Source organism: Dromiciops gliroides, chromosome X (assembly GCF_019393635.1).
Source record: "Dromiciops gliroides isolate mDroGli1 chromosome X, mDroGli1.pri, whole genome shotgun sequence".
In the NCBI taxonomy this organism is placed as follows: Eukaryota; Metazoa; Chordata; class Mammalia; order Microbiotheria; family Microbiotheriidae; genus Dromiciops; species Dromiciops gliroides.
The window spans coordinates 38,481,648-38,494,232 of record NC_057867.1 but is presented as its reverse complement, the minus strand read 5'-3'; the positions used below and the strand labels follow the sequence as shown (position 1 = coordinate 38,494,232).

Below are 12,585 nucleotides of genomic sequence, written 5' to 3'. Positions count from 1 at the left end.
TTCCTGCTCTCTTGGTTAGCTCCAATAAAAAGGAGATGCAAAATACAGTTCCATTTCATATGGTCCGATTTCAAGTTGTGTTGCACTTTGCACAAATGTGCGCAAATCCGGTTTTTGCAAACTCAAATCCTATCTTCCCAGTGTCTCAAAGATTGTTGTTGTTTTTTCCCCAGGATGCTTAATTTCTCTTCCTCATCTGAGGGCTCTCCAGTCCCCTGCTAGCTGTCATTTTCTCAGTTTCTTCCCCCTGCCTGAATGTCAGAAAGTAGATCATCTGCAAACAAACACTTTACTGCCCATGGGGAGCTGGCTGTTTAAAAGGAACCCGGTGGGGAATTCTTTTCTGAAGTGAAGAATCTTGTCTGAGTCTCCTTCCTAATTCAACCCTCACACAACCACCAGAAGCAGTTTGGGAAGATCACAATGGGGAACTTTCCCTCTGGCTCCTTTGTTCCCTATAGGATAAAATACAAACCCAGTGTGCCTTGGAAGGCCTTCCACAATCGGGCTGCCAAACTCCTGTTTCCATTCTCGTTACAGATTTCCTTTCCTTTCACAACACTCTACCTTCTGGCCTGTGTTCTGCTCAACTCCACTGGTCTAGAATTTGACCTTCGTTTAAGACTTGGCCCAGATGCCACCCCACCCCCATTTCCCCATTCTAGTTATTACTATTCTGGCCCTTCTTGTATTACCTTGCCTGTACTTAGCTTCCAACTCGTGTTCTCCAGAAGAGTGTAAATCCCTTGCACGTAGTAACCATTTTGCTTTTTGTCTTTGTCTCTCCCATGACCTAGCACAGTGCCTTCTGCATACTAAGGGCTCAAACTGGATTGAATTCAACTAAAAAGTGAAGAATCTGCTACGAAGCTCTTCGGTGAATTTACATTTTCTATAAGAAAGAAGTCCAGTTTTGTACCATGGGGTTAAGGCATATCAGAGGGTATAAATAATTTTAAACTAGAAGACCCACCCCCATCTCTGCCATTTACTCTCTATGTGACCTTGGGCAAATAATTTCACCTCTTGGCCTCAGCTTCCTCTCCTGTAAAGTTTTTCATACGTGATCCTATGACCTGGGTTTGGATTCAGTTCTGTTACTGACTAACTGTGTGACCAGTTTGGTACAATGGAAAGAGTGCTAGATTTGGGGGCCAAAGGTTCAAATCCTGGCTCAGTCATTTATTTACCACTTCTAGGACTTTGGGCAAGCCCCTCCCCTCCCAAAGTCTCAGTTTCCCCCTCTGTAAAATGACGGGGCTGCACTAAGTGGTGTCTGAGGTCCCTTCAGCTCTAGACCTAGGATCTAGACAAGTCATTTTCCCTCCCTGGGACATAGTCTCCTCTTCTGTAAAGTGAGGTTGGCCTAGACCTCAGAAGCCCCCTTCAGGCTCCAGAGCTAAGATCCTGTGAACTCTCTTCCCCTCTCTAGGCCTGTTTCCTCTTCCTTTGAATGAAGTGGTTGAACTAAATGACCTTGAAGCTCCCTTCCAGTTTAGCCACCAAGACTCTGATTACACTCCCTGGTCATACCAAATCTCTTCATGCCCAAAAGCTTTCTCAGCCCCCGATGACAGACTGAGAGCCCCGTCATTTCCACCACTATTCCCTTGGGGGAACTCCAGTGGGGTGGGCTTGGCCCCAAGGCCCTTTCCAGGGGGTCTCCCAAGTCCTGCTGTGAGAGGCATCGGAAGTCATCCAGCCCGGGGTCACAAATCAGCGGGGGCGGGGTGGAGGGGGGGGCACAAAGACACAAAGCAAAGCAGAGAATTCCCACTTACTCCAGCTCTGGCCTGAGCGGCCTAAAAACTCCCTCTTCTCAGGGTCCCACAGGTAATTTTTCACTTGCTGCATTTTGGCCGCCAAACTCCACTGCTCGGTGGCCTGGGCCTCGGCCTCGTCCCGGTCATCTGAGTGAAGCTGGTTCCCTTCATTCTCATTCTCCTGGAACCAATACAAAATACAACCCCCTTTTTTGGAAAAAGAAAAAAAAAACTTTCCAACAGCCCATCCCACTGGCCAAAAATAAATGGAAAACCACTCAAGAATTGGCTGCATTTCAAAGTTCCATTTTCCCATAATCCAACCCTTTGTTACCAGAGGCAGGATTTCTCTCTTTCTTGGTTATTTTTTTGAGGGGGGGAAGATACTATTCCCTCTGACTTAAATTCAGGAATCTTTTCATTGAGGGGCCAGCTGCGTTCCCAACCTCCTCTATATCTACCCTACTCCCAGGCCTGCTTGTGTCAACATTCATTCCTGACATCCTTGGTTCTACTTAACTCTGAGTGCTCAGGTCAAAGATTAGACTGGAGAATGGGCCACCCCCAGGCAAGCCTTGAGAGGGAAAGACTCTCAAGTGTAGTATGGGTTATGTCAGAGGAAGAGCTGAGGACCACACAGTCCTTTGAACACAGCTCTATATAGTAATAAAGTATTTCCCTGGGGGCAGCTAGGTGGGTTAGTGCATAAAACACTGGCCCTGGATTCAGGAGGACCTGAGTTCAAATATGACCTCAGACACTTGACACTAGCTGTGTGACCCTGGGCAAGTCACTTAACCCTCATTGCTCCACAAAAACAAAAACAAACAAACAAAAAGTATATCCCCCCACACTCCTCAATTTCCCTCATCTTTAGTTTTTTTATTTTTAAATTAAATTTAATTTAAAAATTATATTTACATTTTTAAATTTTTTTTTTCAGTGAACAAAAATCTATTTTCTCTCCCTCACACTACCCCTCCCCATTGGAAGAAAGAAAAAAAAACTTCCATTACAAATATGTATGATCAAGCAAAACAAATGGTCATATTGGCCTTTCTGCAGCCTGTGTCCATCACTGTACTATCAGAAGACCATGGGCCTTCTGGGATTGTGCTTGCTCATTGCCAATAATCAATGTTTTGAAGTCTTTCAAAGTTGGTTGTCTTTCTAATATTGTTATTGCTCTCCTGGTTCTGTTCACTTCACTCTGCATCAGTTCATTCAAGTCTTCCCAGGTTTCACTGAAACTGTTCCTTCACAATTTGTAACAGCACGTTAGTTTTCCATTACATTCACATACCATGATTTGTTCAGCCATTCTACAAATTGAGTACTCCTTTAGTTTCCAGTTTTGCCCCAAAAAAAGAACTGCTATAAATATTTTTTGTACATTTGTATCCTTTTCTTTTTTCTGGCTAATAGTGCTATCACTGGGGTAAGTTTCATTGGGTTCCATTTTTGCTGCCTAAAGTTTTACTGTTAGAGACTCACTCCTTTAGGTGTCTCTAAGGAAGCCTTTGTTATTCAATCATTTTTCAGTCATGTCTGACTCTTGGTTACCCCATTTGGGGTTTTCTTGGCAAGAGCTACTGGAGTGGTTGGCCATTTCCTTCTCCAGCTCATTCTACAGATGAGTAAACTGAGGCCAACAGGGTGAAATGACTTGCCCAAGGTCACACAGGCAAGATCATCAATATAGATAGAATTGGAAAGGACCTAAGGAATCATCTAGTCTAACCCATTCATTTTCTAGTTGAGGAAACAGTCTTGAAGAGGTGAAGGGAATCTTCTCAGAGACATCAGACTTCTGCAAGATTTCAGAGAAGGGTTGGAACAGTTAAGAGAGACTCTGTGGAGGGGAAGGGGTGGGAGGCGGGGTTGTGAGCCAGGCCTGGAAAGATGAGTAGGCTCTGCGTAGGTTTCCCAAAGCCAAACTCAAATGGTTTTTTGGATAATCCACTGGTTGGAGTCATCCAGACCACTGTTCTGGATTCCTACCAGGGCAGTTAAGCAAGAGCTGACCCTGCTGACTGAAGGAAAATCCGGCCTGGTTCCTTGGCCTACCCAAAGAGGTAAGAGTCAGAATAAATAGGATGGTCTCCAATTCAGCAAACTCCTCTTCCTTACCCCCTAAACTTGCTCCCCTTCCTCTTTGTGATTAGCTCCTGCCTCCATTATCCTCGGAGGCCACCCAGGCTCCACCTGAGACTTAAGCTCTATCCTTCTCACTCCCAAGTCCTTTTCAATGGAGCATTAAGTGGAAACTGGCCCCCACATCCAACAGTCACCAAGTGCTGTACATTCCACATTACTTCCTGTATCTGTCCCTTTCTCTCTGATAACAGCCTCCACCCTGGTCCAAGCCCATGCTGCCTCTTGCCTGGAATTGTGATGAAATAATGAGATTTAGCAGATACTCAAAGACCCACCAGGAGATTAATCTAGACTGATTGAATCAAGTGAGAGTGATTAACTGCTGATTAGCCTACTTCAAGTCAACTGGATTGTAATCACACCTTGAGAACACCTTCAGAACCAATGGATTTGGAGGATGCCAACCAATCAGCTTGAAGCAGTGTGTAAGAACCGCCTCTGTTCCAGACCTATAAAAAGCTTCCACAATCAGTTTGCTGGAGGGAGTTCGTGATTGAGGCAGGCTTGTGGAAGAGGACTTGAGGAAGAACCAGACCAGGCTGGAACTCTAGGCTAAATAGGCTTTTTTCTTAATTTTCTGAACTCCATGGGAATATCTGTATGCTTTAATAAATGTTTAATGCCCAAGGACTGCTGCTAAAGTCTTTAATTTAAGGCAACCACAATTTAGATTTTAAACATCACAGAATATTGTAGTAAACACCTCACTGACCTCCCTGCCTCTGCTTCTCTCCTCTCCAGTTCTTCCCCTGCTAAGCTGCCAAATGAATCTTCCAAAGACATAGGTTGATCATGTCCTTCCCCACTCAGAAAACCTTGCCTGTGTGAGTGACCTAGGACAAGTCACTTCACAGCATCAGCCTTTAGTCACCCCACCCCCATCTGTAAAATGGGATACTTGGATTCAAGGGCTTCTGGGACCCCTTCCTATTCTAGACTCATTACCCTATCATGACCTTAGACATATCAGTCCCATTCTTTTACCCTCAGTTTCCTCTGTTAGAAAAGGAGAGAGCCTGGTTAAACTCCCTCTGAGGGCCCTTCTATCTTGAGATCTGAGACTAAATGACTGTGATATTTCCTTCTAGTTCTAAATTCTAATCTGCTGATACTTTAGGCTCTAAATGTCTTATTCCAATATAATCATTATATTCCAATATAATTAAAGGGCAGCTAGGTGGAGCTATAGTGACTAGAGCCTTGGTTGGGAGGTAGGAAGACCAGAATTCAAATGTGACCTCAAGACACCCACTAGCTGTGTGACCCTGGGCAAGTCACTTCACCCCATTGGCCTCAGTTTCCTCATTTGTTAAATGAGCTAGAGAAGGAAATGGCAAACCACTCCAGAATCTCTGCCAAGAAAACCTCAAATGGGGTCACGGAGAGTCAGACACAACTGAACAACAACAAATTCTGATATAATTGGTTTCCTTTGTGATCAATCCTATATATTTTATTTTATGGATTTAAAAAATGATTCTGAGAAGGGACAGTCTATAGGCCTCACCTGACTGCCCAGGGCTTCCAGAATACCCACAAAGATAAGGAGGCTCTCACAAAGGTTAAAGGGTTAACTCCAAAGGCCTAAAGGATGAGGTCAAATCCGATCCTGTCATTCAGGGCTCCCCATTAGCTGACCCTAAACCTACCCTTCCTGTCCTTCTCTCCCATTATTCTACCACAACCACCCTCCTCTCTAACTAGGCCAGGTATTCAGCCTTGTGCCTTTGCTCAGTTTGTCCCCAATCTGCAATGCCCTTGCCTATCCTCCTTGCCTGAATCCAAGGCCACCTAGGGACCTACCTCTTCCACTAAGCCTTCTGGCCACCCTGGTCTCCTGTGGAACACCTTAATCCTGTCTTGATTGCCTCTGCTTTGTGGGGTGGGAACATGCACAATCCAGGGCCTCCTCAATGTACGCTGGAGGTATAGACCAAGTGTGTGTGGAATTGGCCTGGCTCCCCTGCTAGACTGAAAGCAAAGAGAGGGCAGAGCCTGTCGGAGATGGAGACAGTGTCTATCTGTGGCTCTGTCGCTCTTGCAGGTCTGCCTCATAGAACAGCTCAATCATTCTCCTTGATTGAAGGGACAGAGTTCTCTCACTAGCAATGATGATAATAAGGAAAATAATAGTGCTAAGGAGAATAACCTAGCACTGGGTCCCCCTTCAGGCCCATCTGGCTCGTGGCTGGCTCTTTGCTCCCTGGGGGTCTGCCAAGACTCCTCGCTTCAGCAGCAGACAATGTTGGTCTCCCTTCTCCCTGCCTGCTGGCTGAGTCTCAACAGCAACTGCATTGCTGCACCGTTCGGCCACTGGCCCTGCAACAGTGCCTGGAGGAACAGAGGAAACCCTGAGCCAGCAGCAAGGCCTCTTGGGTCAGGAGGGCCCTTGGCCCAAGAGCTGGGGAGGGGGCAAGAGGGGGGAGGGAAGAAGCTCAGCTCTGAAATCTGACTTTGGGGATTGGGGGGCATCAGGGATCAGTGACTCTGGAGCAACGACTGGAAGGCAGAAAGTTTGTTTGGGGGTGACTCTTGGGGGCCGCTGCAGTGACGGGCCCCCTGCCGCCCTAGAGATGCTAGGCTGGCTTAGACTATGCTCTGACAGCTTTACATGGCTACATCTGCCTCCTTCCCACCCCTTCCCTTCCTTTCTTCTTTCACTTCCATCTTCCTCCTTCTCTCCTTCACTTTCCCTCCTTCCCTTCCTTTCTCCTTCCTTACTTCCTTCCTCCCCCTCTCTTCCTCTCTCCCTCTCTCCCTTTCTTCCTCCCTTCCTTCTTTTTCCTCCCTCCCTTCCCCTCCTCCCCTCTCTTCCTTCCTTCCCTCTCTCATTCCCTTCCTCCCTTCTTCCTTCCCCCTCTCTTCCTTTCTCCATTTCTTTCTGCCTCCTTCCCTTCTTTCTTCCTTTTCTCTACTTCCCCTTCTCCCTTCCTTCCTTCCCTCCTTCCTTTCCTTTCTTCCTTCTTTTTCCTCCAATCCTTCCCCTCCTTCTCTCCCTCCCTCCCTCCCTTCTTTCCTTCTTCCTTCCTTTTCTCTGCCTCCCTTTCTCCCTTCCTTTCCTCCTTCCTTTCCTGCCTTCCTTCTTTTCCTGCCATCCTTCTTCTCCTTCCCTTCCTCCCTCCCTTCCTTTTTTCTACCCCCTCTCCTTTCATTTGTTCCTTCCTTCTTCTCCCCCTTCCCCTCCTCCACTCTCTTCTTTCCTTCCCTCCCTCCCTCCCTCCCTTCCTTCTTTCTTTCAAAAATATTGACTCAACACCTCCATGTCCAAGGACAGCTGCTATGATGGCAGGAGCACTCACACTGATGAGCTCAGGAATCTTGTGAATTATTGGAAGGCATACAAAGCCCTGTCCTTGCAGAGGGTGGGACTTCCATCCAACCACCCCTTGATTTGCAAGCCAGCTTCCTTTTCTCTGGCCCTTGCACACTCCCAGCACCACCATTCTCTCCGACTTTTTCCTTGGCTAGGCCCATTGTACTCTTACCCCATACCTATCAGTCCTATTCCCTAATGGCCAGCAGCTCAATCTCATAGAGCTGGTTTCACTGTAGGTCACGTGTATTAGCCTTTTACCAACTAAGTATTGATTCCAGTAGATACAATCCCACCTACTGGTGGTACTAGATGGACTTAAAGATGAGCCAGACTCAAGGCCAGAATATGCAACTTGTCAGCCATGTGATCTTAGACAAATCCCTCTTTTGAGGATCTCAATTCCTTATCTGCCAAATGGTACTATGATACCTACCCTGCCCATCTCAGGGGACTAGAATAATAAATGGAAAGTGGGACCCAAGCGTTAAGGGGGTATCAATCCCATTGGGTTCTCTCTAACTTGCAGGTAATGGGGACCCTCACCTGAAATGTATTAGAGAAGCTACTTAAAAACCCCATCAATGGGGGCAGCTAGGTGGCGCAGTGGATAAAGCGCTGGCCCTGGATTCAGGATGACCTGAGTTCAAATCTGGCCTCAGACGCTTGACACTTACTAGCTGTGTGACCCTGGGCAAGTCACTTAACCCCCATTGCCCCACAACCCCCCCCAAAACCCCATCAATCTCTGGGTAACTGACTGTAGTTGCTGACAACAGAGTGAACTGTGTTGTGTGTGGCCATGGGTGTGGAGTGGGAGATGAGGGGGACCCTGGGCTCCTGCAGGCTCTGTCAACCCCAGATCTGGAGGGTTCTGCCAAGCTTGAAAGGGATCCTTTAAGGAATTGTGGAACTATTGTGAATGAATGAAAAAGCATTTATTAAATACTCATGTGTCACATGTTATGCTAAGCACTGGGGTTACAAAGACAAGGAAGCAAGCCAGTTCTAACCCTCAAGAAGCTTGCTTTCTTTTTTTGTTTTGTTTTGTTGTTTTTTTTGTTTATTTGTTCGTTCGTTTGTTTGTTTGGTGAGGTAGTTGGGGTTAAGTGACTTGCCCAGGGTCACACAGCTAGTAAGTGTTAAGTTCTGAGGCCACATTTGAACTCAGGTCCTCCTGAATCCAGGACTGGTGCTCTATCCACTGTGCCATCTAGCTGCCCTGAAGCTTGCTTTCTAATAGGGGAAAACAACGTATATGAGAAGGATGGGTGGTTGGAGAGAACAGTGGTTGGAGTTATAAGGCAAATGATCATCTTCAAAGATCCTCATGTAGCACAGGGCCTGGAATCTAATAGGTGCTTAATAAATGCTTGTTAACTGACTGCTTGCTTTATGGAATAGCTTACTTAATGAGTTGGCACCTACCTTCCGATTTCCTACAAAACTCTATTAAGGCCTGATTCAGGGAGGGTTGGCCCTCAGTGCTTCTGGAAGGAGTCCCCTGCTAATAGACCCATGGGTCCTTGCAGTATTGAAGTGAATGTCATGGGGTAGCCCCACCATCCACCCTTGCCTGGAGTATATGGAAGGTAGAGACCACTTCACATCTAGATGGGCCAATGCCTAAGCAAACCCAGCCTACAAAAATATCGATTTCCCCAAGTGTTAAGTTGGTCCTGGGCATAGAGAAGGCCCAGGAATACTTGTTGGACAGCCTGCTAAAGATGAACTAGGGAGCGTTTACAGGCTTTATGGGAGAATATTTTGTTTAATGGAACCAATTTCCACAGGGCTCCTTTAAAGAGCAAGTGCCCATGATTTTTCTGAACGTGCTGGATGTGTAAACTGAGGCACACTGTCATCATTTACAGGGAAGGGGGGGTGTTGGGGTGGAAAGAATGAACTCCTTGGAAGGGAGGCTTTTCACAGATTATACACGGAGATTAGGGAATTGAAGTCTCTTTTCCCTGTTCCAGGGATCACCCTGCTTAACTGTTGGTGCTAAATTTCCCTTTAATCCCCAGGCCAGAGTAAACTGAACAAGACATTCAATCTCCTGACTCCAGGCATTTTTACTGGCTGCTTCGTTGCCTGGAACATTCTTCCACCTCATCTCCCCCTCCTGGCTTCCTTCAAGTCCCAAATAATATGCTACCTTCTATAGGAAGCCTTTCCCATCTATTGCCTTCTCTCTGTTAATTATTTCCTATTTATAATACATATGTATATATATATATATATATATATATGCATGTGTATCTATCTATCTATGTTGATACATAGTTATTTTCATTCTAGTCCAGGGACTGGACTCTTGTCTCTTTTTGTATCCTGAGCTCTTAGCATAGTGCCTGACAGATAGTAGACACTTAATAAATATTTCTTGACTGATTTATCAAAGGAAAGTTGCCAGGGTGCCCATTTTTCTAACTCATCAATGTCCTTCTTAAACTTCAGTGCCCAGAACTGAATAACACTCTTCAGATGGAGTCTGACCAGGGCAAAGTACAAAAGCACCAGCACCAACTCTGTACCAGATACTATGCCTCTTAATGCAACCTAAGATTACATTAGTTTTCCTGGCTCATATTTTTGATTCATATGCAGTCCACTAAGGTCCCCTAGATTGTTTTCAAATGAACTGCTTTTCAGCCACACTTCCCCCATCTTGTACTTGGGAAGTTGATTTTTTTAACCCAAATTGAAAACTTTACATTTATTTCCAATTTCATCTTACTAGACCCATCTCGACATTCAGGCCAGTCAAGATTTTGGTGGATACTAACATTGTCACCCAGGATAGTAATCATCTCTCCTAATTTTGTGTCATTTTAAAATGTGATAAGCAATCTGAGCAATTGATTTATGAATATTCAATTCAGCACAGGACCTCTATACTATCTAATCATGCTTAGGCCAACTGACTTATTGGGCTCAAAGAATATCAAAGATTGCCAGAGAGGCCACCCTGTTTCCTTCTCTTCTTCCTCCCACCTAATCCCTTACAATCTGAACGGCTAGCCTACCCTCAGATGTATGAGCATACATTTCGATTCTAGAATCCCAAACAAAAACAACAGAAGTGCCATTTGAACCTTGCCAGATCTCCAGAGGACTATCCAGAACTGGGAATGTGGACAAATGTTTCCAACACACTCCAGTTTGCTTTTCTGGGATAGCAAATATTTTAACTTGGGGGAGAGCATGGTAGGAATATTGATTAAGGGATCCCTGCTCAATGGAATCCCTTCAATTTATTTGATGAAATTACAGAGTATGGACCTTTATCATGAGGGAGCACTTCTCATAGAGTTGAACATATACATTGTCCCCCTCCCCCAGTCTTTTCATTGTTAATTTTGAAATAAGGAGAGCAACAAGTGGGGAAAGGGGATCCCTCTTTGGAAAAATGCAAAGTTTGCTCACCCTTTCCTTCCTGTAGCCCCAGATTTGGGTAATCTGACTAGCTTTTGATTTAACTTCTCCCCAGCATAAGAAGTAACAAATTATCAGCCCTACTCCCCCATCCAACCTCAAGATTGGCAGCAAGGCCCCTGGGTAATCATTTTTGGGCTGCTGAGAGGGCCAAAGGCACTAGTTCGATCACTATCGATCCTGAAATCGGATCTCCACCACCCCAGCCCTAAAGACCCCACTTCCCACCAGTTCGACCATGACATCGATCCCACATCTCCCTGGGACTCACTGGCTTGCTGGTCAGATTCAGGGAAATGTCTTCAGCCCCTGCAGACTTGGAATTCCTTTCCATGGCTTGGTGGGGGAAAGTGGGAATGGCCAGGAAGGTGAGCCGTCGGAAGACTAGATGGTGACTGGCGGCACTGGCTGCTGCAGACACTGGGCACCCCGTGGCACTGAGCCCTCTTGGCAAGAGTCCTCCCCAGAAATAAGCTGACATTTCCCTTGCTACCTGACTGATTGGCCCCCTGCTCTGCTGGAGGGAAAGCCTCTAGGAGAAAAGCAAGCTCATCACTTATAAAGAGGCAGGGAAATTCCAGAATGAGAGGAGCCCCCCCCACCCCAATTCCTGCCTCCAGGAATCCACTGGATCCAATGGGCATCTCTAGATTTCGCATATCTTGAGAAAGAATTGGATGTTAAGGGGGGGAGGGTTAGGAGCTGGGGTAGAGGTTGGGGGTGGGTGGGGGTGGGGGCATGGCCAAGAATAGCTTGCTTTGCTCATAATAAGGCTATCATCTATCAGGATAGATTATCTTTGGCCCCCAAACAGGAGCCATACTCAGCTCTAATGTCCCATCTCTGTGACAACCAGGGACCCCTTCTAGTGAGGATTTAAGCCCTCCCCTCCCCATACATGCCACCAGAAGGTGTTTGAATATGTATTTGTCCGGCGAATGGATGGCTGAATGAGAATATTTGTGGAAAGAATGAGGAGCCCCGGGGGCTACGGACCCCTCCTGGCCACAGCCACATGTCAGCCTGTCCCCATCAGTCACCCCCTCCCCCCACCCCCAGGAATCCTGGCCAAATCTCCGGAGCGGCTGCAGAGGCTATATTTATCGCCTTAGCATTGAGGCAGGGAACAAACTGGGACTTTTGCAGTGTCAGTTTCCCAGACATATATATCTCCCAAAGCCTGTGTGGGATCCAGCGGGAGAAAAATCGGGAGAAAGGGCCAAGAACATCAGACAGTGTTGCTGGCCCGCTGGGGACCCATTTACCCGGAGGTCTGTGGTGAGCACAGCACGTGACCCTGTTGCCAGGTGGCTGCAAATGCCTTGGAAACTGGGATTCCAGTCACGTTAGGGCTGAAGAGGAACAGTCTAGCTGCTTAGCTTGATTTGTCTGGTGTGAACCTGATCCAGGCTGTTCGATGAGAACAGTCCCGGATCCGAGCCCTCTAGCTGGAGGGGAGCTCGGCCACCAGATCCCACCCCCTCATTGGACGGAGGCCCAGGAAGGGGTCTTAGCTTGCTCAAGGTCACACGTAGGCTCCAAGATCTGAGCCCCGCCCCTTCCTTGTACAGAGGAGGGAAACTGAGGCTCAGGGAGGGGAAGGGGCTTGCTCAAGGTCACACGTAGGCTCTGAAATCTAAGCTGGAAAGGAGCTCAGAGGCCAGCTAGCCAAGCCCCTTCCTTTTACAGAGGAGGGAAACTGAGGTCCAGGGAGGGGAAGGGGATTTCCCAAGATCATTCAAGATTTAAATCCAGGCATTCCTGTTCCAAACTACCTGTGCTACCTCATGGTCAGCTAGAATCCTGATAACTGCGACCCTCAGTTAACTAAAACTCTCCCAGGTTACAATGAATTTGAGTTCGGAGAAATTGAAATAAATCTCACTCTCCTACTCCTGTCAGCGACTGGATTCA

General features: G+C 46.7%; 1 protein-coding gene across 1 annotated transcript in view; it reads right to left on the bottom strand.

Moving 5' to 3' along the window:
• The window catches only part of ATP1B4 (ATPase Na+/K+ transporting family member beta 4), a 35,412-nt gene extending 24,224 nt beyond the window's left edge, over positions 1-11,188 (bottom strand). Inside the window, exons 1-2 of the mRNA XM_043974220.1 lie at positions 10,943-11,188; positions 1,782-1,944 (exon numbers count right to left, since the gene is read on the bottom strand). Coding sequence (XP_043830155.1) covers positions 1,782-1,944; positions 10,943-11,152 — 373 coding nt within the window. The 5' untranslated portion in view covers positions 11,153-11,188. The remainder of the gene's footprint in view (positions 1-1,781; positions 1,945-10,942) is intronic.
• Positions 11,189-12,585: the final 1,397 nt, after the last annotated feature.